Source organism: Heloderma suspectum, chromosome 12 (genome assembly GCF_057233095.1).
Source record: "Heloderma suspectum isolate Gila_16-S chromosome 12, 16-S_ref, whole genome shotgun sequence".
Taxonomy (NCBI): Eukaryota; Metazoa; Chordata; class Lepidosauria; order Squamata; family Helodermatidae; genus Heloderma; species Heloderma suspectum.
The window spans coordinates 17,709,059-17,736,900 of record NC_139469.1 but is presented as its reverse complement, the minus strand read 5'-3'; the positions used below and the strand labels follow the sequence as shown (position 1 = coordinate 17,736,900).

Genomic DNA, 27,842 nt, shown 5'->3' with positions numbered 1-27,842 from the left:
CTCAAGTCTAGCGAACTACATGGCACAATAATGGGTTATCTTTTAAAGGTGGCACAGGACCCTTTATTTAATGCAATATGTTGGAGTCAAAGGTAGAGACACCTTCCCCTTTGCACAGAGCAACAGATATAATCACCTCCCTTAGCTTGTTTCCTTTTTGTCGCAGGGAGCTCCAATCTCGGACCAGCAAACAGTTTTCCTATTTATTTCACTTTTGTGGGGGTAACTGCTAATGCGTGAATTGCTGCACACCCATCACATTTTTAAAATGCACAGGATCCTTTCCAGGAAAAATGTGGCAAAGTCAACTATTCGTATGGTTTAAAAAAAAATCCAAGACTCGTCTACATTTCCAGGGTTGAAGGGGCAAAATAAGTACAGGTCAGATCTAGAAAAATATTTTGGACAAGCTCCGAACAGAAGCAGAAGACTGCAAGCCTAGATACACTTATTTGGGAGTCCCTCTAATGTGGGCTTTTCAGTATATCTGTACCCAAAGAGGTTTTTGGACCTAAAGCAGCTTCCTATGCTCCATCACACCATCCTTTTGTAATTACTTAATTTCATTGTAACTCATGGGGCTTTCAAATATGGACGAGGGTGAAGAGGAAAAGGGGGGGGGGGCAGCCAAAAATTCCAGTGGCCACAAACAAGCCCTTGGGATGCCTAAAATAGCCTTTTAACTCCCAGATTAAAATAGGCTTGTGATAATTTAAATTTGTCAGTGCCAAAAAAAGTCCACTCCGAACAAAGAACTTTGAACATCAGTGTCACAACTGATGTGTATGATAAATGATTCCCCAACATTGTTGGGAAACTTCACAACAGACCAGTGACAAATTGACAGGAGCAAATGTCTAACAGCCTAAGCCTGTGTAGAATTGGGTTTGCCAAAGCCCATGTGAACATCACAATACCTCTAAAGTAGCTACAGGAGGACGATGCACTGGTTATTTTCCCTTTGAGTTCATGCTTGAAAGGATCAAAGTATGTTTCTAAAATAAGTTTCATCACCCACTAGAATTATGTCACCTGCCTGGTTTAGACAAACAGAGAACCCCTGCTCTTGTACACAGCTTTACTTTTCCCATTTAGAGCAATCCATGATTTGCTGTGACATACGCCAACTATAGTTTGCACTTAGCCTCCAAACTAGAATGGGAAATTATGGTTCGAAGTTGCTTTCCAATCTGGTTGTGAAGACCAGCATAAACCATAGTTGGCTGATTTGAACATGAAGGTAAACTAGGGTTTGCACTAAACAGGAAACTGGAAGAGGCACCACATAAGAGAATTTAATCAGGCTGTCATCTTAGATTGCTTATGTTCAGGAGGCTTTTGTGAAGAATGACACTGACCTGCAGAGGAAACAAGCTCTCAAATTGCAAAAAAGGAGTTTGACCATATATGGGCTATAGCTATTTGTTACGACACATTCTGAAGGAGAATCTTCCTTTAAATGAATGGTGGTGTGTACTAAATGCTCAGGAAACACAAAGCCAATTTCCACATTGGAAAACTAAGTTCGGATTCAAAAGGATACTGAAGAAGTGTCTATATGTCCAATTATGGCTTGGTACCCTACACATGATGGACAAACTAGCTGCAGTCTTCAACTTTTATTTCCTGGGTGATCCTCTTCATGAGGGAGATGGTGAACTTTCCGACACACACTGAAGTTACCTATGCTTGATACAGAGATCACAGATCCTTCAATACACTCTTAAAATAAAGATCTAGGAGTCTGAACCTTGTTGCAGTAAAATAAATGAATGCCATACAAGGAATTAAGAATACAAGTCAATTTTTGAGCTTTATTACATTATGCAGTTAAGATCCCATCTCCATACATGTTTCATTTCTGGACAGAAGCATAATAATACATGAATCATAGGTGCACCCCACCTGCTCCATCCCCATCTTCCAAGAAATATGTAACCATCTTATCCCAATTATATCTGGATGCAGACACTGCTCATTAAGGATGTTCCATACAGGAAGAAAAACAAAAGTGCGCTCACTAACTGCATGAATTTCATCTTAGCGGAATTTCACTGAAAAGCTAGTCTCTCACTCTTGCGATACATGGCAAAGGGTTCAAGAGTACTGGATTGGAATGCATTTGCTCACAAGCATTAGTCAATATGTAGGCAGTGCACACATCCCATCTAGTCGAAGTAATCAAAATGAAAGATTACTAGCTAGAGCCTATGTGGAAGATAGATTAACAGCATCAAGTCGACCCTTTATCAGATCTTTTAAGGAAGCCAAGTTTTTCCACATTATAAAACACTGGAATAATTCCTTGTGCTGGGCCTTGATTTATATTTGATATCCACTCTTCTAAACAAAGGCTCAAGCTTTCTCTTAGATAAAAAGGCTGCATTACTGAAGAGTAAACAACTCACTGCTTCAATGGTTCTTTTAAAAATCCCCAAAAGAGACTAAAGAGGATATGATGGGAATCCTGATTTGTCCTCATTTAATGGCTTTCATAACAAATGCATTAAATTTACATATAAAGAGATGTGGGGGTAGAGGAAGGGGAGAGCTCTTAGCTCCACAATTCAATCTGAAACTTTAGATTCAAGTGATATCTATCCTAACACAACAGCAAGAAATGATCTTTGTATTATGCATGAGTCTGGAAACAGCCTGTTCTTTTCTAGGACAAAGCCAAAACAAGCCCATAAGTTACTGAAAAAATTAGTTTAACAGGAAGTAAAACACTGAAGACATATGGAATCCGACTGATTTAAAGTGCCATTTTAATAGCAACTTCTCTCACACCCTCCATTCAAAAGTGCAAGGTAGATTTAGGAAAACCTGCTGAGAAATTCACTATGAATGTATTACTGAACACCATCTACTGGAAGTCATATGGAAAAGTAACTTCATTCAGATCTTTATACAATGTCACTTGAAGAAAGCAAAAACCAAAAGAAGAGTCTATTTTAGCTTTATATGCATCTTTAAATCCCCAGATTGAACAGAAACACTATACATTTACAAGTGTAAAATCAAAATTCGAAGTGAATCAAACAGCATAAAACTACCTCCACTAGAACTTCACTTTATTGATTTTCTGTCATCAACAATGTAAAAGTCTACTTAGGATATTGTAATCGTGGGGGGGGGTTTTGGTAAAAGGTAAAGATTACACTGGAGTAGCTACATTTACAAAAGAAACTACAGCAAATCACGATAGAATGAGCTTTGGAGGAAAAGGTTGGAATTACAAAAAGGAGCATACACTGCAAAGCAGAGGGAGGTGCACATGAAATCAAATGCCTGTTAGATTCATTACTTTGAAATGCACAGTGAATTTGGGGGAACTGTACATGATAGAATCACACAAAAATCACTTTAAAACAAAAACCCATCTGCATTTGATCACCCAACTCAAAAGGTAATTGCTTAAATGTTCAGCATTCCCTGTGCTTTTGGAAATTTGGTTTGCAAAAAAATATAGATATATTAATTTGACTGAACAGTGAAATACAAGGATTGAAATAAAAACATTGGAAATATACCTAAGCTACAAGAATAAACCAGAAGTGGGAAAGAAAAAGAAAAAAAAAAGAAGACAAAGGCTCTCTCTTCTCAGAGGGTTCTTCCAACGTAGCTGACGTACAGCTCTGCATTTCAGTCCATTTCTGAAGTTCATCTCATGTAGCATTTTTACTTTTATTTTTGCACTAACTGGTCAACTCAACCAGCATTGTTGCCGAGCAACAAGAGCGACTCAAGAAACTCAATCTCTCAAATCTTCCTTTGCTGCGATTTCTTCACGGCCCCCTTTTTCGGGTTCGGTATTTCCTGGATTGTTCACAGGGTCAGGTGGAACTGGGTTCCAAATCACTCTGCGGTCTGTAGCATTCCCAATTTCCTTTCTGCAGCTATTTCCCCCCGACACGTTTGCAGTTCTTCTGTAGCAGAAAGACAGCCGTGTTGTTCAGGCGGTGAGCTTTCACCCTTGACCCTGGGGGGGTTCCAGGCCATTGTGTTTAGCGTATCCCTGAGTGCAGCTACTCTGCAGGACTCACTTTCCCAGTGCACCGAGATTGCCTAGGTTTCCTCACATTAAGCCCCAGAAAGGCATCACCACCGACTGTGGTGCTGCTATGGATGCCGGAGGCCGAGTTGATTCTGCTGGATGTCTGACCTTGCTGAACCAGACTGACCTGCTATCTTCCTGTTCATACCCAGGCTGTCCAACCTTCATACAGCTGAGCCAAGTTATCTAGATTAGTTGCTTCCTTAATCACATAGTCAACCTATGAAATTGCAATTTAAAAAGAAGTTAGGGCTTCAGGTTATATCCACACAGAGACGTTTTAAGACCACCTTTATTGGAAACTCCAGCAATGAACCTGTCCAACACTACTTATGGAAAGCCTACTGTACTGAATTGGTTACCGAGCAAAAAAGTGGACTTCACAGAGTTCCTATATGCTGGTGGCAGACCTGTGTAATTTGGCTTAACCAACAGCTTTATGGTAAGCAGGACTTTTACACCAGGCATTCATTGGTTCCAAACAAGTAGAGCTCCATATGCCAACAACTGTACATTGCTAAGCCGTGCCCAACTATCTCATGAAGTGAAAGAGATAAGGGTGTGCTGCTTTGATTCTCAAGGAAGAGTTTGGAGACTCCCCTCTCCCAGGAGCGGGAATGTTGAGGCCCTAGTCGCAGAGAAGGGGTGACTGATTTCTCAGCCTGCGATGCTTTGAGCACTGGTGTGGGGGGGAGGCCCCCCTTCTCCTGAATGTGTGTGTGCTGCCCTGTTCGCTCCTGAAAGGAGAGAGGTGTTGCCTGTCAGCTCATGAGCTAGAGGTGGGCATCTAGCAGAAAAGCTTGTAAGATCCAATCCACAGGCTTTGTGCTCTGGTCTCGCTCCAAGGGGCAAAACACGCGTGGGCTGGCTTGGAGAAACTTGTGGCCCTACGAACGGCTTCTCTATCTATCTTGGGGGGCTAGATAGACATTTCAGCTGTGACAGCTTCATTGGCTGATGAGAGGTGTCAGGCCTCTTTGCATGTATATTCTGCATCTATCTTCTATCAATAAACTGTCATCTTTTTGCACAAGTGGCTTCGTTTCATCTTGATAATCAAAAGAATCTACTTTGACTAGGCCCTGATAAAATCAGAACCCCAGATCAATACACTGACATTAGAAAAAAATTTAGAAACTGTTTTAGAAAGACCAAGATTCATTCCTGTAAATGTTTACAGGCAATGTTCACAGCAGGGGCTACTAAACTATGTCACACTGGCTAACATTAAGAAGCTGGCATGAGCCTAAAGCTCATACGAGCGCAAAAAGGAAGAAGGATTAAGGCTGATCTGTCCATTCCTGGTTACCAAAAAACTGCAATTTGTGCTGTGTTTGAACTTGGGAAGCAGTGGGTGGTTCAAGTCACAGTTTATTAACAAGCCAGAATACCGAACCAGAATCGTGGTTTGATAACCTGACTTGTTCAAGTTCAGCAGCAATTAACTGTGGTTGTAACAGCAAAGTATTTTTTATGATGTGTAGATCAGACCAGTGAGTCTCCCTAAGAAGAAATAAATTCTCGATCAAGACTCCTTTCAGACCAAAAGACAACTCAGCAATTCAGTATTATTTTTTTTGCCAGTCCTGTACAGAACACAGATATGACCTGGGCCCTGCATATAGTTAACTTCAAGTGGCAAGAGCCAAGAAGATCAAAGCAGAATCGAGCAACAGGGTCATGTTAGCCCAGGGGAAAGGCTTTAAGGAAACAAGGTATTTATTCTTACAGACTTTGCACACTGAAAATCCAGCACCAAATGAGAGCACATTTTTAAAACATTCACCACACAAAACTCAAATGGTAAAATTATTTGAAGAAAACTTTACTTTGGGAGAACTCAAGAAGAAAGTGAGTTTTGGTCATGGAGTTACCTGTTCAGCAACAGACATTCTCCTGTTGGGATCCAAGTCCCGGCCCTCTAACTTGGCTTTGACACGTTTCCACACACTTACTGCATACGAATTCCGCTCTTGCACAGCTTAAAAAAACAAACACATGCCAAATCTATTCAAAGTCTATTAGACACATATTAGATTAAATCTATTAGATGTATTCTGCTCACTGTAATGCAGAATATTCTAAATAATTTCATTTTGCTACTTACCTTTTCCTGTTTTAGGGTCCCTGATGGCCTTTTTAGGGCTAGAGACAACACTCTTTCCAGTTCCTGTAATTGCGCCTGGAGGAGTATCTGCTGATGGTGCAAGGTTTTTCTGAATTAGCTTTCTTGTATTCTGTGACATGACCTCTGGCTGAGTTTTCTGCCCCGTATTGCTACGGACCGCTATAAAAACATAATTTAATAAGGAAATATTGAAAATGCTACAAAAATTAATTGAGATAGCTTTTTGATACAGTCAAGGAGAAGGATGTATGGCGTGCATGTTGAATGTTTTGTTTTATAACAGAACAAACAATCCAAAAACAAATATAAGTCATTGGTGAAAGGCTCTGACTTCAGGCCTCTTGTTCACAAGAGAGAGGGGATGAAGACTGCTTTGGCTGTGGGGGGATAACACTCCATGAGTTACCCTTTCCAAGTCTGCTTTTGTTTAGGGTCACTGCAGAAGAGATATATTCTATTGTTTTGTTCTGTCTGTATTTGAATGAACCGCCTTACTGGGAGCTCCCTAAAGATCCTATTTCCCACCTTTTTCCCCAAGCGCAGTCAAAATTTTACAGTGTAATCGTATAAAATGGTTACACGGAGAAATTTAGATTGGGTTTAAAAACTTGCTTTTCTGGTAGCACAGGGGAAATATGAAATATTTTGTACCATACATCGATTTAATATGTAATTTCTTCGTAGTAATTTTTTGTAGTTTGAACAGTGTAAGTGGCTGCATGAAGAACAAGGTAAGTTAACTTAAGTTCACAGAAATTAGAAATTCAATGTATTCCATATTTTACCTGCAGCAAATGTTGGTTGACATGTAGCAGCAGATGTTGGGCTTGAGCATTCATTGGGTGTATCCGTGATTAAAGGTGATGCAAAACTCACTAGATTATTGTAGACACTAGGAAAAATAAGGACTTTGATAATTAAGAATTTAGAGCTGGAAATTCCCCAAAAGAGAAATCTATATAATGATGTTATATTGTTCAAAAGTATTTTGGCACAGTTTGAGGAAGTCAAAAGGTGGTTAGAGCACAATCCTATGCTTGTTTAGAGAGAAAAAAGACCTACAATTCCCAGCATTACCCAGCTAACATGCATAGATTGCACCTTAGACTATTTTACCACACATCTGAAGCTGATGTGCTACAAAACTCCCCTTACAACCAACCTACCTTGTGATGGTGGGGTTTGGGGTTTTTTTTTTGTCTCTTGGGACTCCAAATACTTACCATAAAGAGAACCAAATCAAATCTGTACTCGGGATTCGGTCTGATTTTGTGCCTGTAGTAACTAGAATATCTTCATTACAGAGACTTTGTTTTTACTAAAATTGCAAATGAACAAGAATGTCTACTTACCTTTGACTCTGGGTTCTCAATTCTTTCAGGGTGGGAGTAATTTCTTGCAGCATTTCAATATGTTCCTGACTGCGGACCTGACCCATAGCCTGAACTAATGTAAACAGAACTGTTTGAATATTGTCTTGCCATAATTTATATTCACCCAAGAACTGTCTAACACTATTCTCATAAGGAACATCTTCGCCATCTGCCAGAGCAGCTTCTTCATCCTGTAATAAAGTAACATTCATTAAGACTTCTCTTTTAGAAGTGGCTGACAAAAGGTGAGAATGCTGTTTCTTAGGAGGACTGGGCAGTTGCTAGGATCTGCTCAAGTCCCTCCTTTCCCTTCCCTAGCCCAGTGGTTGGGTAACCGAGGACCAAATAAAGAGAGCACTAGCACACAGTTTACTGTTCAACACCTGCAATACAGAGCAACAATTTGGACGTTTGTCACTTCACATACTGCTGGAAAAGAGGAGTCCCTTCCTCCTAGGAATCCCCTGGGCCTTGCTCCCTCAGATCCAATTCTCCCAGTGGCCAGTTGTGACCTTCTTATAGAGAGCCTTAGGAAGACTCATTATGACAGCGTTTGAGTACCAGATTATCCTGGCTATGTCTATCATTATTGTATACTCTCATGAATATTTTTGCAGGATTTGCCCTGCAGTAAATTAGTAACTTTCTGGTCAAATCTCATCTATTGGTAGAGAATTAACTGTAGCTTCTTTTATAGCAGGCTTGGGGTTAACTAGATGCATTCTTAAATTTAAAATGTAAAATGCTCTGTGCAGCTGCAAAATCAAAATGTTTTATCTTCTATTCCCATGCTAATAAATACTTAGGGTACTACCTTTGCCATGGCTTTCAGCAGGTGCTTGACATCCCCAAGTTGTCTGTTGTGTCCACTGAGCACAGTTTTAATACTATCAACCAGATTCTGAATGGTTTCACACACAGTTTCTATTTGCTGCTCTTTCTCCGTTTGCACAGTCCTCTGGGTAGATGTGTCTTGTGTCAGTTGTTTGTGAGCTGTAATAAGCCATTCTGATGTACCAATGGGATGATCAAGATTGGTACCCTAAAGTGAAGGAAGTTTTCAAAGAGCAATCAAACTATTTAAATTCATCTGCAAGTCAGGCCACTTTAGTTTTCCCACACAGCCACAATTCTCAGTAACTTTGGGCAAGTTACCATTTGCCAGCCCAGCCTCTCTCATAGGGTTCTTGCAAACTTAAGAAAGGATAACCCAAAACATGGCACCCTAAGCTTCTGGGAAGAACGCAGCAAATAAAAACAAATATATTTAAAGCCATATAGCACAACACTACAAAAAAACCCAAACCTGGTTAAAATCTGAAGCAAAGAACAGGCAGCTTAAAATGTGCATTACTGCTATAATTTGCAATGGCTCATTCAGCCATCATAGCAAATCATGATTAAAAAGAAACTTAAAATATGATTTGGCACAATGGCTGAATTGACAAACCATGGTTTACAATTAGCCACCAAATCAGAAACTATGGTTTGAAGTGCATTTTCAATCCATGGTTTGTGCTATGTTTAGTCTAGTGTCTGCACTGAGAAACCAGTTACAGCTATTGCTCCGACCCAGAGGACACTATGCCTAGAGATGCGAGTGCCGAGGAGACAGAAAATGAAAGCCAATGAGCAGCAATAAACCATGGTTTGCCTATACATTTGCAAGCTTAAGCCATGATTTGGGTACTAAACTATGGTTAGATAACATGGTTTCATGTGGTATCTAAACTGAGTTAAATAGCTCAACTGATGGACAAGAGCCCAACCATCTAAAAAAATATTTAGGCTCATGAGCTCTCCTTGTGCATTTCCAACTTCCAGCCTGGTTCAAGCAAGCCAGTTTACTGTGACATCCAAATCAAGCAAACTGTGGTTTGTGAAAGCATGCAATTTTCCCATTCTAGTGTGGAGGGAAACTATGGCATGGAAAAACCACAGTCTGCCTAAACCAGGAAGCAAGAGAGGGCTTTGGCGTGCTCAAGGGGAGGGGAGAGCAAATGAGCACAAAGCACAATTTTAACAGCCTTCTATGATTTGGCTGTTATATGTAAAATGAGCTGTCTTTATCCTGCCCCCTCTTCCATTTTTTGTTTGTATGTTTTTACACTTACCACTCTGTGAAGTAAACGAAGCTCCAGCTCAGAAACTGAGCTGTTAAACTGAGATGCAAATGAACACATTTGTTGGCAACGTTTGACAAGTTCAAACAAGGCAGCATCAAGGTTTAAGGCTTCTGCTGTTCTGGTACGTAAGCTTTCAAAATGAATGATGTTGCTACAGAGGAAAGTAACCTGCAAGAAAGTAACCTGCAGTGAACAAAAAGGCTCATACAAAGATTTCTTTTGAAAAACTGCACTGCAAGACTATCAGATACAGAATACTGCCTATTTTTAAAAAATCTAGCATTAACAATTCCCTTCAGAGTTATCCCCAACTGTCTGGTGACAAGAATGTGCTCAGCTGGGTTTTTTGCCAAATCATCCTGACCTTCATGATGACCAATGTTTTTGAGGGTTGATGCCCATTGTAGCTGGTAAGAGTTTGGCCTGAAACCTGAAAGATTTCATCTTTGCCTTGGGCAATTTAAATTTAGGTTTTGAGCTAACTTTAATCATTTGCATATTATTACAATGGGTTGAGGAACAATACAATCTAAAAAAAGAACTACGGCTTTTAGAGCTTCATAAGTGCTAAATGCATCTTGACCAATTTTTTTTAAGGTGGTAGGCAGCAGTATTGCAACCAAAACTCCCCATGACCTGAGTTCGATCCCAGCGGAAGCCGGGTCGCAGGTAGCCGGCTCAGGTCGACTCAGCCTTCCATCCTTCTGAGGTCAGTAAAATGAGTACCCAGCTTGCTGGTGGAAAGGTAGTCACGACTGGGGAAGGCAATGGCAAACCACCCCGCTATAGTCTGCCATGAAAACACCAGCGAAAGCAGCGTCCCTGTAGGGGTCAGTAATGACCCGGTGCTTGCACAGGAGGAACCTTTCCTTTCCTTTCCTTTCCTTTCCTTTCCTCTCCTCTCCTCTCCTCTCCTTTCCTTTCATCAACTTCCCCAGTTAGCTGCAATAGGAGTTTGAAACCCATTCTCCACTCATTCACAACCTACTGCCTTCCCATCTGCAGAATCTGCTATGTGGCAAATTCACAGCATTGTATTAGTGTGTAAAGTGTATCAAAGTGCAGGCAAAGGGACAGTAGAATCTCATGCATATCTAGTTTCTACAATAGCAGGGTTGTGTATTCCAGGAATTTTCAAGATACTGTTATGTCAGGGCCGCCTCTCTCTCTGTAGTAGTGATAGCTGGGCTATTTCTAATCACACATTTTGGAAGCGGAATACAATATTTTGTAGTCCAAGACTGTAGTCTAAGTCTCAGAAAGGCATTATGTTATGTACAAATCTAAATCTATCTCTGTGGATGGGAGCAGTGATTTTTAAAATGCCATTTGATTTCTATTCTATAAATTTCTATTCTATAAATTTCTATAAATCATGATTCATTCATGATTTATTTGTGTGTGTGTTTTTACATGATGCAAAATTGGAACAACTAAGATGTTAATTTTGCCCCTATAAGAGGCCTCCACGTCTCTAGGTCAACTATGATTTAGGTTAAATTTAGTAAATTACTAAGAAGCTGCCTTATACAACATCAGACTATTTGTCCACCTATTCTGACTAGCAGTAGCTCAGGCGGGGGACTTTCATAACCCCTGCTACCCAAGATCCTTTTAACTGGATATGCCAGGGACTGAACCCTGGATCCAAAGCATGTGCTTTACCACTGACCAATGGTCCCTCCCACTACTGTGGTTCAAATACAGTCCTTATGGATCAAAAGAGCTAATAAATATTTGACATTAGCACAGCTGATGAATAGTAAGAAATGCTGCTGTTAAAATGTCCCATCTGAAGTCCAAATTGGTGGGACTTAGGCTGTTGCCTGCTCAACTGAAGTTTGTGGCCTTGATGCCAGAAGAGCAGCTAATATTAGGCTTACCAATTGAGCCACTGTGACTGAACAAGGTCTAGACTGAACTGATCTACAATCTTCTATGAACATGATATATATACTATTTGAAAGATGGAGCTGGACCACAAAATGAAATCAGGTACAAATCACTGTGATAATGATATCAAACAGATACGATTAAACTCTAACTCCATTTGAAGCCCAACAAGCAAAGGAACTGGATGTTGTGATGACTCTCATATAGAGTTAGGTAGTATATCAGTGGCACCATGTACTGTTAGACAAGTTATGACGGCCAGTTAAATACCAAAAGAGCCTCATGTTTTTGGTATCTCATTAGAATTCTCTCCAGCTATGGCAAACAGCCTTCTGTTTAAGTCTGATATATCTGATAAAGTTCTTGCTAGATACCGGATTGCCTAGATGTGATGAGTTTGAGTTGATTTTCAGGAATACATCTCATTATCCATAATACCTGGTTGGCTCTTTGACTTTCTTTAAGAACAAGGTTTCTTCTTTCAGCTATCGTGGCATCAAAATCTTGAAGAACTGGTGCTAATGCTGGATTAGCTCCTCCTGCCCATTTCAAACGCTGCTCAATACTTGCTTCAAGTGCTGCCAGCTTTTCCTAAGTAAACAGGATGAAAATAATAATAAAAATCTTAATGTTTAATAAAAAATAAAACAAACAACTTTTGTTTATACCGGGGGCCTGGGAAGAGGCAATCTTTTCACTATGTTGAAGAGGCAACAAGCTACGAAACCCTCTAGTATACTCCGACTGTATGGGTTTTTTTTAAAAAGCAACCAGCAATGTAGGAAGATGGAGTGCCCTTTTCAAAATGGTAACAGACAACAGCTCGGTGACAGATCCATGGCCATGTAGGTTTACACTCTCGTTACGAGTGGGAAAAAAATTATGACCTGCAAAGTGTGGTACTTACAAAAGCTGTTACCACTGCAATTTCAATATAGGACAATGAGGTTGGAGGATCAGAATTCCCAAAATTCTGATGGACTAGTTCCTTAGATTCTACGTGCTCAAGCACTTGAGGGTTTCCCCCACGGAACAGTGAAGAAACTTACCTGAACTGCTGCAATAGAAGCTTCAATCTGGCCAAGAGTGTGAAGTTTCTTTTTCATACTGGCTAAAATTGCAGAGCGAGGTGGAGGAGTGACTGTCATGGCTTGCGGGCGACTGATGAGATCTTCATGCTGCCACTTTTGAAAGAGAAAAAAATAGACATTTTAGTTCAAAGGTATGATAATACTGCAAAAGTGACCAGACTGAAAGGTTCAGTAAGCTACAGCTGCAAGAAAAATAGAAGTCTCACGAAAAGGTCTGTTTCATACAAAGTTTCCACCAATGACTGCTAACATTTACAGAGCAATAAACAGTCAACATAGAGAACACTGAATGTTGTAACCTAAGAGAGCCAGATACTGGCTGTTAGCTTAAAGCCATCTGTATTTTGTAATGTGAAGGGACAGCTCTCTTTCGAATTATTACAACTATCATGCTTTTAAACGCCTTGAGTGGACCAAATGCTGTGATTTGGTCTTCTGTGTGCTGTTCACATTTGATTTAGTTATTATTTTAGGAAATTGTATGTCAGAATTCTTACTGGGCGTTGCAGAACTGAAATAAGCCATACACTGATCTGTTGGATAAATACTATGAAGTTATTAACACTTTGTTTCCACACTCAACATATCAGCTGTAACAGATATGAATTTCAAGATTAACAAAGGTAGAAGGCTTCTGCCCGGAAGAAAGGAAGTCCAGAGCACCCTCAGAACCAAAGCCAGGCACAGGCTCTGCTGACAGTTAAGCCAAAAGGAGCCCTGCTAACTCATCAATTGGGCTTTTCTATGGGCAGAGTGAAATTGCTGGGGGCAAGAAGAGGCAGTCAACAAAGATGGTGAAATAAGGGCTCCAGATCTATACTACAGACTCTACAAGTACCCCTAGAATTAGTGTGGTATAGTGGTTAAAAGATCAGACTAGGTCTGAGGAGACCCAGGTTCAAATCCCCATTTAGACATGACATTCACCTCACATGGTTGTTGTGAAGATTTATCATGTACATTATGCCACATCCTTGGAGGAAACATGGGATAAAATTCTACAAAAAAAGCAGAGTGGCTACACAAGAAGGTCAACAATGCAATAGAGTCACCCCCAACAACTACTTGTCTTCTGGTAGATCACTGCCAGTTTCAGGACACTATTCCCATCCCTCCCCACCCCTCTTGTTCTCTCAGTTGGGCCTAGTCCACAGTTTGACAATCGAGGACATAAAATGAAACTACTTCTAAACACACAATATTGTGCATTAAGATCTCAAGAGGCAAATTGATCTCCTCAACTTAGGTAGGTATGGCATGGCTCAAAACATCCATAACAGACAACTAGTTTATTATGCTCTTCCCACATCTACAGGAAATGTTCTGCAATGAACTGCAAACTTACCTGGAACATAGCAATGTGGAGCTGCACTCTCTGAAGGCTTGTCTTACAAGAAGATATACTGGTCTCAAGTCTCCGCACCAGGTCATGCTTCTTCCATGCAGTATCATATGAACTGGCCAACACTGTTGCTCTGTTCATAACCAACTGTGAATATTTACCAATCTGGATATTGTGTTCTACTGCTTTCTTACACAGGTCATCCACTGAGACTTTGCTTTCAGCCCCAAAATCCTTTGCCTCTACTTGCGCAATTATATCTACACCCAGAGCACTAATGAAACTGCACAGTGTAAGTCCCAAAGCTTGATTTGGAAGGCCAATTAAAAGCTGTCGGACAAAGTCAGCGGTAAAAGCTTTGATTGGTTTGGCCATTTGGTCTTCACTAAAGCAAGAATTCCGATACAAGGTTTTCACGCTGACTATTGGCACTGGTCCGTTCACAGTGTTTTGATCTTCAATTGAACTTACACCTTTAGGGAGAAAAGGAGATCACACAGACTTAGAACAAGTATATTAAAAAATATTCTACTGACCAGCAATATTTGTTGCCTCCAAATCTAGCAGACATTGGTAATAGAACATCATGATTACAAGGGCATTTTGTAAGAGGCAAATGGGTCAGGTCCATGCCACTGTGGCATAATTATGAACCCCATTTAACAGCTTAGTACATGGTCCTACATCCAAGTGTGCAAGCAGTGATTTAGCTACCTCCACAATGGGCAAAAGTTTATTAGGATAATGACTAGAACATTCCCACAATCTGCTCCTTTAGCTCATCATTTGTGCTCATGTCTACAGCATGCAATAATTCTGCATACAAAAGGGAGGCAGAACTACACCACACAGCAAAATGATGCTGAAGATGGAAACCCACGTTTCCAAATGCATTTCAAGCGTGCCAGGCAAGGCTTTTTTGTTTTCTTCCAAATTATACCAAAGTAATATAGTCAGTACATTCAACATATGTAGTTGCTCAGTAACAGAGAAGGTATAGAGAAGCAGTACAGAACAAATATGAAGACAACTCTGTTGAGGCCACCTTGAATGCCATTTTTTGGTAGAAAGGCAGGTACAAATAAAATAAATAAATAAAACTGTTTGCTGTTCACAAAGAAGCTGGCATGTGCAATCATGGAAATAAATTCCCTGCACTTATTGGTTTCTGTCTTCTGCATCTTTATCCAGTAGTTTTCATAACAGCACAACACATCTACCACTTGTGGCCATTCCTGGCATAGTAGTAGCACCCATGTATCCCGATAAGGGATTGCAATGCTGCTATTGTAAGACAATGAATCACAATTTTAAACCTTGCTGGCATGGCAGGTCATAGGATAGAGCCTGAAGATCAGAGTCCTCTGAACCTAAGTTTTATTTTTCACACACACAGCTACTGTAAACCTGCCTTTTACTCAAAGGCTCAGGATGGGAAAAATATTATGGGCCTTAACGGTAAAGAAATTAGGGACATTGTATGTATTTACCTGAAAGGGTTTTAGAAAAAGTACCACAAAGTCTGAAAAATTCTTTTATTGTCTGCAGCCTTTTCAAAAAGAAAATCTCTTCTAAAACTTGCCGATTGTTATCATCATCAAAAAAGTTAGCTTGGGTGCTGCGGGCTTCCCTGATTATGTCAATCTTGCGCCAGGCAACAGGTATCTCCATCTTGTTTAGCTGAATGAAAATTAAGCAAAGGATTAGCTTCCTTGCCTTCTACACGTGTTATTTCTGAAGTTAGCTTTAGTAGTAAGCCTATACCTTTTCAACTAATAAGCCAAACGCTGTTTCTACTTGTGCAAACATTCCATCAAATGCTACCAGCAGCATCTGGCCTGCTGACATTTTGGGTGTTTCATCAACTGAGCCATTTCTTGGTTGAATCAGTTCACCATACTGGGCATGAAGCATCCTAAAGAAAAAGGTAGGAAGTGTAGTTAAAATTATTTAGCTTTTCAAGACCTAAAGACACAGAAGTAGGGCTGTCACCCAATTAATGAAATATGAGATAACTGATTGAACCTGAATACATCTGCATATGAATATGTTAAAAGCTTATGTGGGGGAGAGAATTACTAATTACACAGAGCCCTGGGTTGATGAAATCTGCACATGCTAGCACTTTTAAAGGACCAGAAATGGAACTGTGCAATAAGTCTCACCACCTTTCCAAACTCTACAACCATTTCCTTCAAACAGTATCTTATTTGTTCCTCTAAATTCTTCTTTCACACCTTATTTTGAAGCAAGTCGCTAGTGTCTATTATTTTAATGGCATTTTAGTTGGAGATTTATAATGTGGATCCTTTTCAGTCTGGCTTCCAGCCTAGTTTGGGGACTTGAGACAGCCTTGGTTATCCTGGTGGACAACCTACACCAGGAAGTGGACAGAGAAGTACATCCCGGGTGGTTTTGCTAGACCTCCCAGTAGCTTTCAAAACCATTTGCCATGGAAGCCACCCGGGTCATCTCACAAGGATGGGGATGGGGTTACTATTCTGTGCTGGTTCCAGTCCTACCTGCATGGCAAGTTCCAGAAGGTGGTGCTGGGACATTCCCCCCCCCAAAAAAATTTGGCTCATGGGGTCCCACAGGGTTACATCTTGTCCACAATGCCTTTAAAAATGTACATGAAACTGCTCTCCCATCAACAAAAAAGCTTCATCTTGAGGTGTACAAACTTCTGCATGGTGTGAAGAATGTGAATAGGGAGACATTTTTCTCCCTCTCTCATAGTACTAGAACCTGAGGTCACCCCATGAAGCTGATTGGTGGGAGATTCAGGACAGATAAAAGGAAGGACTTCTTCACACAGCGCACAGTTAAACTCAAACTCGCTACCACAGGATGTAGCGATGGCTACCAATTTGGATGGTTTTAAAAGGGGGTTGGACAAATTCCTGGAGGAAAAGGCTATCAAATGGCTACTAGTCCTGATGGCTCTATACTACCTCCAGTATCAGAGGCAGTATGCCTATGTACACCAGTTGCTGGGGAACATGGGTTACTTACCTTGCAACATCAATATAGTGAGTGCGTGTGTCTTCTTCAAGCCCCATGGCTGCATTTCTTAAGTAAGCTTGAAGAGACTCAACCAAAGTTTGTAAAGGAACATCAGTAATTTGTTCAATGAGGTTATCCAGTTCATTAAGCATGCTTTCCAAGGTATATTCCCCTTTCATTAAGCACCTAAGAGCTTCTGGGAAAATGATCTGACGGAAATTTGAATTGAGCTCCTGTCAGAAGAACAAATATATATGTATATATATTTAAGCATCAAAACAGAAAACAGCAAGCAGCTACTTTGTTATTATGTCACCATTATTAGATTTTTCAAAGGATAGTATGCTGCTGGTTAGTAGAAAGAAAAACAAACAACAGAGAATGCTGTTTCACTTTAGTAAGAATTGAACAAAAAAGTATTGATTAGCATTATATGGGACTTACCAATTTAGTTACTAAAGTCATTAATTGCTAGTGTCAGACAACTGCAATACCAACGCACAGAATGAAAAGTTACTTATTTGGGACACAAGGTAATTTTCATCATGTGGTATCAATCACAGAAACTATGTTGAGCTCTGAAAAAGAGCTAAGCATATTTTCATGGTATATTTTATCGGCTGCAGAGCCATATGTGCAAAGGAACATGCCACCGACGTGCACCTTCCATATAATTCCTTTTCTTTTATCTTTTATAGAAGATTTATACTGCCCTTCAGCAATGCCTCCAGGGCAGTTTACAAAAACACTAATATAGAAAAACATCAAATATTATAAACTGTAACATGTTAAAAACAGCAAGGCATGCCTAGCAGTTGGGAAATTTTAACACCTAGAAGAACCCCATCCCTCTAAAAACCTGCATGGACTTTTGAAACTTTTGAGAAGAAGGATCAAGTGTTTGTTTCTTCAGACATTTTTTGGCAGGTCTTTTGGCAGCTCATTCCCCTTTTGGCTACAAATACAAATGCTGGAAGGGGCTGAGAATGTGCTCTAAAATGGGAAATGCCATGGCTGGCTGTCCAGGTGCTGCAGTGAAATTATAGTGCCAGCTATAACACATTTGTACCATAGCCCTTTATTATAGGAACTTCTCTTAGAGAAACTCAAAGCTACATGGTTGGAATATTCTCAAGAACACAAAAATACGTATATTACATTACAGCTACGTCTCCAATCCATCACATGAAGAGGAAGGGTTTGTCTGCCACACCTTTTAAAATGACAAATGCTCACATACTCTTCTAGGAACAACAATTTCACTGGTTCCAAGTTTGGAATACAAATTAGTATAACCAAAATAAGTATTTTGCACTAAATACTCTGCCAACACTGCCAGTGTTATGAGAATATTAAATCCTTACAGTGCAATCTTATGCATGTTTATTCAGTCAGTCCCACTATTTCAATGGTTCTTGCTCCTGGGTAAGTCTGCATAGAACCTTGTAGCAACAGGAATAACTTTCAGTCAGTTTATTAGCTCACCACACAAGGGGGCTGTACATCAACATGAGCTATTAAACACACATATTGCAGGTATTTCACCTGAAGTGAGATGTAAACTCCATTAGCTAGATGAATAGCTTCTGAGGCTTCAACTGGGTTAGGAGTATCTAAATCCTGTGGGACCAGATGACACTGTTTCAATAACTGCACAAGACACGTAACGTTCCCACTCATGCTACACAGCTCCTCCAAGAACCAGGCTCCATCTCTTGAAGTCAGGTCTACCAGCTGTTCTCCTGCACTAGATGCAGCACCTTCCATCATAAGGTTACGCCTAAATGAAGAAGTTAGTCTGTCAATAAACAGAGGTATATGTGCCAAATCGTGCATCTCAAATCTTTACCTTTTAAAATTCATTAAGCCATTAACAGTACTAAGGTAAATGTCTAGGTGCAGCATTTTTATTAACTGTGATAGTATGAACTATGATGGTAAGTAAAAGTGATACATAAGAAACCCATTGGAAAATGTATTTCTGAAGGAAGAGCAAAATAAAAAGAAGTCACCATCTGTGCCAAATTTTGCAAGCATCTCACCTAGTAAGAGTGCACAGAGCAGAGATAATGACACTTGCTAAGCTCAGTGAACCCTCTTCTCCATTTTCGTGAAGGAAGACCTTGATGCAACGCTCAATTTCTTTTAACTGTTCCTCACACACTGGAACAGTGACTGCTTCTTGCTTCAATCGTTCCACTTGTCGGATAAGCCTGCTGTTTATATCTGCTGCGTATCGCTGCAAAGTCATTTCTGTAGTAGTTATGAACTGGCATACAGCTGGAGGGGGCTGAGGAGCGTACTGAATTTCATACCTGAGAAACAATAAAATTACAAACATTATGTGTATACCCTGTTACATGTTTTCCGTAATGTTAAGGCCTGGCCAACGCCTAGCATTAACTGTGTGTGTCCTACCCTTACTACAACAGGGTGGGCAACTCCCCCCCCTCTCTCTCTCTCTCTCTCACACACACACACACACACACACACCGCACACACACACACCTGCGGGTGCCAAGACCAGGACAAATAATAATATTTTTAAGATAGCATCTGGAGCTGCTACATTGCGCCCAAAGGGTCAAAATTACCTTGCAAACATGGTAATTTTGACCCTTTTGGCACTCTGTGTTTGGAGAATCTAAATCATGCGGGGCCATATGACACTGTTTCAGTAACTGCACAAGACACATAAGCTTCCCATTCATGCGACACAACTCTTCCAAGAACCAGGCTCCATCTCTTGAAGTCAGGTCTACCAGCTCAAAATTAGCTTTCAAGCATGGTAATTTGGGCATTCCAGAGCAACTTTGGACACCATTTTGTTTGCCAAAAAAAACCACCTTTTAAATTTAAAAAATGTTTTGGGTCCCCTGAATTTCAGGGGATGGTGAGGGCTGCACTAGGGGGCTGTGGGGGCTGCATATGGCCTGCATGTTGCCTACCCCTGCACTACAATATAAAGGATACAGCAGAAACAGAATATGAAGAATTACGAAATTACATCCAAAACTGAAATGGTAAATAGTGTTATTGCTACCAGAATCAAGACACATGGGCACATATTCATAAATTACTTATATGACATGCTGGCATGAGCCGAACTTTGGGGAATTACTATATTTTATTTAACAGTTTATTTTATCTAGAAACTGAAATGCCAAAGGCTTAAAAGGATTTCATTCTCCCTCCCTTTGTAGGTACAACTTACTTCCGGTAAAGATCCTGACAACGGTCTATTGTCATGTTAACAATGAGTTCTTCCATCCAGGTCTTCCACTGCTCAACGCGGTGCTTCTGAAACACTGTTTTGGGGTACTGAAGAGCTACAGTAGCATAGTTGTGCAGCTGTTCAAGACATCCACGTAGAACAGATCGCCTCTGCTGAAGAAAAGCACCAACCTCTCCCTCAAGCTGCTCACACTGACTGATCAAGTGAGCCTGGCCAGCATTCTGAAGGAAGGCAGTTGCAGGTACATAGCTTGGAGGACCTTTAATGAACCATTAGGGGAAAAAAGCAAGTTCAAATCTACATACTTTGCTGAGGAAATATTCAGAAGCTCTCCTCGTAGCTAAGAAGGACTGTTCACACAGCACACTCATTGCTTGCTTAAAATAAAGCAACATCCACTGCATTCCACAATTACTGGCAGAGCACCAGGTCGCTACAGTCAGTTCAAGACCTTCCGTGGCAGCAGGTTTACAGCAGCTGGCTGCTGAATGTCATAATACAGAAGAATCCTGGCCATATTTTTAAAATTATGGCCCAAGATATTTTGGCATCTGAAGTCCAAACTCTAAATGGTACAACCCCAACGGCAAACACACAACAAAACACTAAATAAATTAACACATTGCTGTTTTTTTTAACAGCCCTCTATCTGCCACCTCACACTGCCTCGTAGTCGGGCCAACCCGGGGGGGGGGGGGAGTGGGGAGGGGAACCACCTGATTTGTTTCATACCAAGATCCATTTGGGTACTAATTTCCTGGAGCAGACTTGCAAGTTGAGTGGCTTCCAAATTATTGAAAGCAGCTTGGTAATGAGATATCCACTGCTCAAATTCATTCAGTTTCACCTGGATTGCTTCCTGTACAGCTCTTTGCTGAGACTGCAGCTGAGTGTGCTCAGAATACCTGCATTAAAAGGAAGTCGCATAAGGGCATGTTATTCAACTCATATGTCTAGAGGAACTTTACTTAGGGATTTCGGAACTTAAGCATCACACAGTGTACTTCATATATGAAAGCATCCAGCACTATGGAAATGTAGTATGAGCCAAACAACCAGGATTTTTAACACAGTTTTACTACCTTAAGAATTTTACACTCTTGACTTTTAAATGAGCTTTACATTATGTACATATTGTTTTGCTTCTTTTACTTTTTTGAAACTGCCATGAACTCATTGATAAAAGGTGCTGTGTGCTTGTTTAAATCATTTAAACTATCTTACTGGCATGACTGCAAAGGATAACTAGGCATAACTGTTTGAGATTGCTGCGCTGTGATGCCATCAACCCGATACGGCAGTTCTGGTGAGCATATGGAATTCCACAGCTAACACAGGAAATTGTCTTATACCAAGTAAGACTATTTGTCCATCCAGCCCAGTACTGTCTCCTCCAACCATCAGTGGCTCTCCAGGGTCTCAGGCCGAGAATGTCCTTCTCATCCCATGTCACCTGATTTTTCTAACTGGAGCGGCCAGGGACTGAACCTGGGATCTTTGGCATGCAAAATACGTGCTCCGACGAACACTGAGCCATGGTCCCTCCCCAAGATGCTGCCTTGTTTTCCTCATGCCACGGAGCAACTCCTGCACACGTACAGCATGGAGCTATGGCTCATAGCCTATTTGTAGTGAAAGACTAGAAGTCACGGTTCTTCCTTAGGAAGCTCTGAAGGCAACGCTCAACTGAGATCGCAACGTGAACTTTACATTCCAAGCAATTAATCTTTTTGTTTATGCACACAGAGCCTGAAGAGATGCAACTTTTCTGTGCAATTTGCATTAAGTTAACCTAAGTTTACTGCCCAACAATTGATACATTTCCAGAAGAGAAGGTTCTTATTTTTCATTATATACCATGATGTTCATCCTCCTCCTCCTCTAAAACAGTGGATACACTCAGATGAAGCTTGAATATGCTTGGGACCAATGAATCAATGGTTCATCAGCATACTTAGCTTTGAGCTGGGTTGAACCCAATATTGTTGAATGGCATATTTTTAACATATGGAATTTCTAAGATTATGCTTTAGAAACTATCAAATTTGGGAAGTTATTTAATTCCGTTAGCAAGCCTATAAATTAGTTTAACATCTACATAAACCTTAAATGTGGTCCTAAATAGGATTTAAGTGTACTAATATTCACGTCAGATTAATCTTAAACAACCAGCCAAACTTACAGTATCCAACTTCCAATTTCCTTAACTTCTACAACACGACATGACCTTCCACCTTCTAAAATGTTGCATGCTTCATTGGCACAAATGGCAAAGGGCAGTTTCAAATACTTATCATCATCATCTTAAAGGCCTGAACACTCTGATTATTCTTAACACTTTAAGACCAAAACCTGGGCCTGGCAAATGCAGTTTTTGAGCGTCTATAAAGCATGTTGATACTCGCCAAACTAAAGCATTAATATGCAAGGATTTCTGTACCTGTGCTGCAGCGTGTGAGATGGGTGCTCCACCCCTTCTGCTCCTTCCAGATACTCACTCTCTTCTAATAATTTGCCCTGCAGTTTGTCAACATCTGTCAACTGCTCTTGCAAATTTAAATATTCCCCTAAACTGCCATCCAGCTTAGGAAGTACAGCCAGCATTTCATCTCTGTTCTTAAACCAGTTGACCTGCAAACAAATATTCCATTATGAGTAAAGTAGACTAAGTACTGAAGGAGTAAGACAGATCACATGTCATCTCCTGTCTAAGTTTACTGGGCACATACTTAAGGACTTCAGAACAAATTAATGTTTTTAATGCCAAGTGGTAAAGCACCAAATAGATACCCATGTTTCCCCATCTATAACTAGAGAACAAGTTTCTAAAATCAGAGTATAATTGCAGGGCCGGCCCTACCATTAGTCAGGCTGATGTGCTCGCATCAGGCGGTGGAGCGGGAAGAGCGGCAAATTGCGCTGCTGTCCTCCCTCACCCACACCAACAGGGCCCACCACTTCTTTTTACTGTGGGCATCCACGGCCTGCCCTTCCTACCTGCTTAGCCAGCCGGCCGCTCCCTCACTTACTTGGCCAGCCAGCCTGGCTGGCTGCTCTCTCCTGCCCGCTCTGCTGCTGCTCCTGCCTTGTGCCCCAGCCTTGGGGCTCCTGTGAGAGGCTAGCCAAACTAGCGTAATTCTCATGGAGCACTGGGTGGGCAGGAACGAGCAGCCAGCAGGGCTGACTGGCCAAGCGCGGGAGCAGCCAGATGGCCAAGCAGGTGCTGGAGGCCGCAGCAAGGAGGAGTAGGTTTCGCCACTTGAGGCGGCGAAATACCCTGGGCCAGGCCTGATAAACTGATTTAGTAAGAAGGAAGAGTGTTTCAAATGCTGTAATCTAAAACTACTTAAGATGGCCACAAAATTTGCTATGTTTTAACAAATTTGCTAAATTTGCTATATTTTAAAACTATATTTTAAATATTTTAAGACTGCCAAACGTAGCAATTTTGAAAGTCTTGAACATACCTTTATTTCAGCTACTCGCGAAGAGAAGAGGCTCCGTGTGATGTCTCTTTCCATCTCCCTCTTGCTTTGCTTGTTTTCAGCTTGTTGCCCGCCTCCACCATACACTGCTCCAGCAAATCCCGCTTCCCCCCCTGCAGTCCAGTCCACAAGTGGGTCATAAACAAAAGCTTCAAGTAATGTCAGCAGGGTTTCTCGTCCTCGCCGCATAATGTGCAGAACCTATTTTTTAAAAACATATTAATTGTAGTGTTGAAGTTATACACTTGCAGTTAACAGGCATTATTTACTGGAGTTAAAAGATGCTGCCCAAGTCTGAATCCATTCAGCATTACAGCCAGGCAGGCCTCCACAGGGAGGGCATCCCACAAGTTAATGCCACTAGTGAAAAGGCTCTTCAATGAAGCAAAGAACATGATTCACAGGGATTCAAGTCTTCTTTATCACCAATATCTCACAGCCTACCTGTTCGCAAGAAAGCCTGAAAACCCCTTCCACTCCTGTTACTCCAAACGCTGTTTCGATATTCTGCGTCATCCGGAATGGAACTTTCTCTGGCACTCGAAGACTTTTCCCTTTTTCAAAGCAAACGTTATAATCTATGTGAACAACTTCTCCAGTCGTCATATCTATAAGAACGTTATCGAGATGTCTGTCTCCAAGACCGATTATGTATCCAACCATGGACATAACAGCAGTGGATCTTGCATAAGACTTGGGAAGGGAAAAAGTTTTGCTATTATAAATTTGTTTTCCATCCACTTAAAAGAAGCATATTCTAAATACAAAACCACTCTGAAAGGTAAACAATGTCAGTACATGCACCAACTCCCTATAACTCACATGCCCTACACACACAATAAGGCCAGTTATGTATATGGGGGAGCACAGCAGCTGGGGAGAAGAATGGAGCATGAATACTTTCCTGCTTCTACTGTTGTTTGACTAATAGAGGGGTGAGGGAAAGTAGAGGATGTGCATATCTATACACATGACCCTCCTCCAAGCTCTCCAAAACAGGCTGCCACCTAGTACAGCTACCAATCTTAAAACTGAAATTAAACGACATCCAGAGCTGCAACGCAAGACAATTATATTATCTGGGGTTGTAACGTTATGAAAAGAGGGAAGCCCTTTTACAGAAGCCACTCATATTTCTTTTAAAAAAATCTAGAAAATCAAGATGAAAAGCAGATGGAGTACATACATACTCATCCAAAACACCTGCTATATAGCTTACAGACAGTGTCTACCAACCTGTGTAACTCTCCACCACTCATCAGGTGTAGTGCATGATGACCAAAGTTCTTTAGCAAGAAGATTGGGAGGTGTTGTTTCCATTAATTCTTCCAAAACAGACTTCATTACATTTAGAGGCCAGTCTCGACGGGATACATCCAAGCTAAGTCCAACAGCCTTCAAAGCCGGTCCAATTTTACTGTAGTACAGTTCACTCGGTCTAGGTACTATTCCAGGATTTTGAGGAGTCTGGTAGGAATCCTGGGCCTAAAATACAGTCCATTAAGTGTCATTTGCATAGCTCAACTAAATCTGAAGAATCAGATTATTAGAATTATTATTCCATATATTTAAACCATGGCTGGAGGATGACTTGCAACAGATAAACAAAAGTTCAATTTTGTTTGCTTGTAGCATGTAGATTGTTCCTTCATTACTTACCCTTTTACTATTTCTATTCCAAACCAAATCAGTTTGAGTAGAAATAGCCTAAGGCTGAGTATATTTGGAAAACTCAAGATTTCTAACCAATCCCTATACATTTTACACTTTAACCTTTATAATATTAGCCCTATTTATTGCTATGACCATATTTTTTTGTCTAACTCACAATTTCTATTTATTCTAACAGCCCCCATTTTATTTCTTGCCTTGTCAGCCTTCAAAGCAGGAACAAACCTAGCACTTCTGGATGCCATTTCTCAAATCCATGACAAAGACCACTTCCAAAACCTTAATTACAATGTTAAAAACTCTTCCACCCACATAACATGTAATTCCAACTTTACCTTTTGTGCTTGTAAAGCAGCTTCTCGCTGCTGCCACCTTTTATAAAGTCCAAATAAAGGAGTGGCTCCGTCCACCCACTGAATCAGGCCTGACCTTGTTCCTAGTGGCGTAACAGAATAATGTCTGGCATGGAAACGGGGTGTCTCCTGACGATTTATTGTGGCAAACATTGTATTAACAATTGATAAGAACTGCATGATCCGTTCATCAAGATGTAGGTCTTCCAGTCCTACATGGAAAAGTAGACACACAGAGTTATGTATGACTTAATAGAACCTTCTTTTCTTTCAGACTAAAATTGGGCCACATAAAGAAGGAGCTGTAAGGAAGCCAGGCAACTGTTCACAAGAAAAACCAAAAGCTCTCAATTTGAGCTACTGGACTTCTCCCTATAAGAAGTGACAATGCCTAACCAAAAGACCTCCACTCAATGGATCGGGCTTTGAGTAAACACGGACACAGTGCTGACTTTCCCATCCCATGTCACATCACAAGGTATTTCTGGAAGATCTGTCAATTTCAAAAGCAGTTTGCTCTGTGGCATAGGGAGATGGTGTTGAAAGAAAGAGAAACAAACAAGCTCAGGTAAGGATAAAGGTTGGAAATGACAGAGGAGGAAGCATCCAACTATGAGGCAACATAGCGTACAAGTGACAGGAAGCTAGGCAGGGGACAGAACCTCCAGCCCAATCCAGCCACCCTAAGTTTTCTGAGTTCCTGTCCCACACACACTTCAGCCTTCTCTCTTCCTCTCATTTTTATCTCTTAATCGCCAGGGCTATACTTTTTTATGTCAGAGATAAAGCGAATAATTCACAACCCTTCAACACCCAAGGATATGACCTATTGTACGTGGAAGAAATGCCTCCTCATACTTATGAGCATTAACACCTTTTATTATATCAATTTATTGTGCTAAGTCCCGTCCCCCCGTCCTCCAGCCAAAATGATTTACTTAAATTGGCCTTTTCCTTTACAATCTTTTTACAATCTTTTTTGTGCCCCCTTTTGGGGTTTTAAATATTTTCTGTGTGTGCACGTATGTGTATTTTATTATTTGCTCGTGAACTGGTGCAGCACTCCTTGCACTGATCTTAAGACAAAAAGCCTGCCTTTGGGGGTATTGGACTTGCCTGGGTTCAACTGCCAGCCTTTCACTAATAATTGCAGACACTGAAGGATTTGCCTCCACTCTCCCCTAAGACCCCTTTGTCCTTCCCCAAACTCAGCTTGACTAAGAAGGGGGAAGGGAGGGCTCATAAGAAAAGTCTTCTAATCTGGGCAGTTCCAAGCCTCTAAGTGGGGGCAAGATATAAACTGGGAGGGGCTCCAATCAGAGGGGAAGAAGTATTTTGCAAAGCTCTGCCACTACACGTGTAAGGGATATAGTGTAACTAGAAAGGAATCCAATATGTCCAGTGATTATCCTCCAAAAGAGATATTCAGTTTCAGTGAATGAGAAGCTATAAATGTCTTACCTTTGAAAAGGTATGGGTAGTTTTTCCCATCCGAACCCAGAAAGAGGAGCTTTTTGGGTTTGGTTTTTGTAGGCAGGATTGTTATGGTGCTCCCCACACTATGAATCGTGACAGTGTCTCTGGCAGACACTTCTCCAGGGAGAGCTATTTCAGTGTTGGTCATGGCAGCCAGCCAGGGGCTTATTTCCTCTAGACGCAGAATGTAACTGGCACGCTTTTGGGCTCTCTGCTGAAGATTGAGCATTACCTTTTTTTTAAAAAAAAAAAAAAGACAGGTTTAAGATGAGGCTTACAAACCCTTGCATAGTTCCAGTCTGTCAATATACAAATTTTAAAGGATTTAACAAAGTGAAGTTGTCTCTCAGGTGTCAACTGCCTAATTTTATGGACCAGATGACGAGGAAGTGGCAGGCATTTCTACAGAGGGTGCCTGCTCACGTTTCTAATTTCAAACAGCTGCTGTTCTCTTTCTTTCACCCTACAAATAGTTCTATTTCTTTTTTCTTCACTTAATTTGCTGCTAAGAGATCCTGGCATGGGCAATCTAACCTCCTAATAAGCATATATTTTTCAAACATTTCCATCAGAAGAGCATATCTTAAGCATCTTGTGAATTTTTTT

The 27,842-nt window shown here is 40.8% G+C and overlaps 1 protein-coding gene across 2 annotated transcripts in view; it reads right to left on the bottom strand.

Annotated features, from left to right (window-relative positions):
- Nucleotides 1–1,787: 1,787 nt before the first annotated feature.
- The window catches only part of SMG1 (SMG1 nonsense mediated mRNA decay associated PI3K related kinase), an 87,620-nt gene continuing 61,565 nt past the window's right edge, over nucleotides 1,788–27,842 (bottom strand). For both annotated transcript variants that reach the window (XM_084818603.1, XM_084818604.1), the window contains exons 40-62: nucleotides 27,222–27,468; nucleotides 25,743–25,972; nucleotides 24,973–25,221; nucleotides 24,181–24,429; nucleotides 23,719–23,937; nucleotides 22,692–22,882; nucleotides 20,984–21,156; nucleotides 20,231–20,510; nucleotides 19,059–19,331; nucleotides 18,562–18,796; nucleotides 17,026–17,249; nucleotides 15,775–15,925; nucleotides 15,501–15,690; nucleotides 14,014–14,483; nucleotides 12,627–12,761; nucleotides 12,016–12,168; nucleotides 9,673–9,852; nucleotides 8,373–8,600; nucleotides 7,538–7,749; nucleotides 6,971–7,077; nucleotides 6,165–6,344; nucleotides 5,932–6,038; nucleotides 1,788–4,277 (exon numbers count right to left, since the gene is read on the bottom strand). In XM_084818603.1, the coding sequence (XP_084674729.1) occupies nucleotides 4,200–4,277; nucleotides 5,932–6,038; nucleotides 6,165–6,344; nucleotides 6,971–7,077; nucleotides 7,538–7,749; nucleotides 8,373–8,600; nucleotides 9,673–9,852; nucleotides 12,016–12,168; nucleotides 12,627–12,761; nucleotides 14,014–14,483; nucleotides 15,501–15,690; nucleotides 15,775–15,925; nucleotides 17,026–17,249; nucleotides 18,562–18,796; nucleotides 19,059–19,331; nucleotides 20,231–20,510; nucleotides 20,984–21,156; nucleotides 22,692–22,882; nucleotides 23,719–23,937; nucleotides 24,181–24,429; nucleotides 24,973–25,221; nucleotides 25,743–25,972; nucleotides 27,222–27,468 (4,761 nt within the window). In that variant the 3' untranslated portion in view covers nucleotides 1,788–4,199. The remainder of the gene's footprint in view (nucleotides 4,278–5,931; nucleotides 6,039–6,164; nucleotides 6,345–6,970; nucleotides 7,078–7,537; nucleotides 7,750–8,372; nucleotides 8,601–9,672; nucleotides 9,853–12,015; nucleotides 12,169–12,626; nucleotides 12,762–14,013; nucleotides 14,484–15,500; nucleotides 15,691–15,774; nucleotides 15,926–17,025; nucleotides 17,250–18,561; nucleotides 18,797–19,058; nucleotides 19,332–20,230; nucleotides 20,511–20,983; nucleotides 21,157–22,691; nucleotides 22,883–23,718; nucleotides 23,938–24,180; nucleotides 24,430–24,972; nucleotides 25,222–25,742; nucleotides 25,973–27,221; nucleotides 27,469–27,842) is intronic.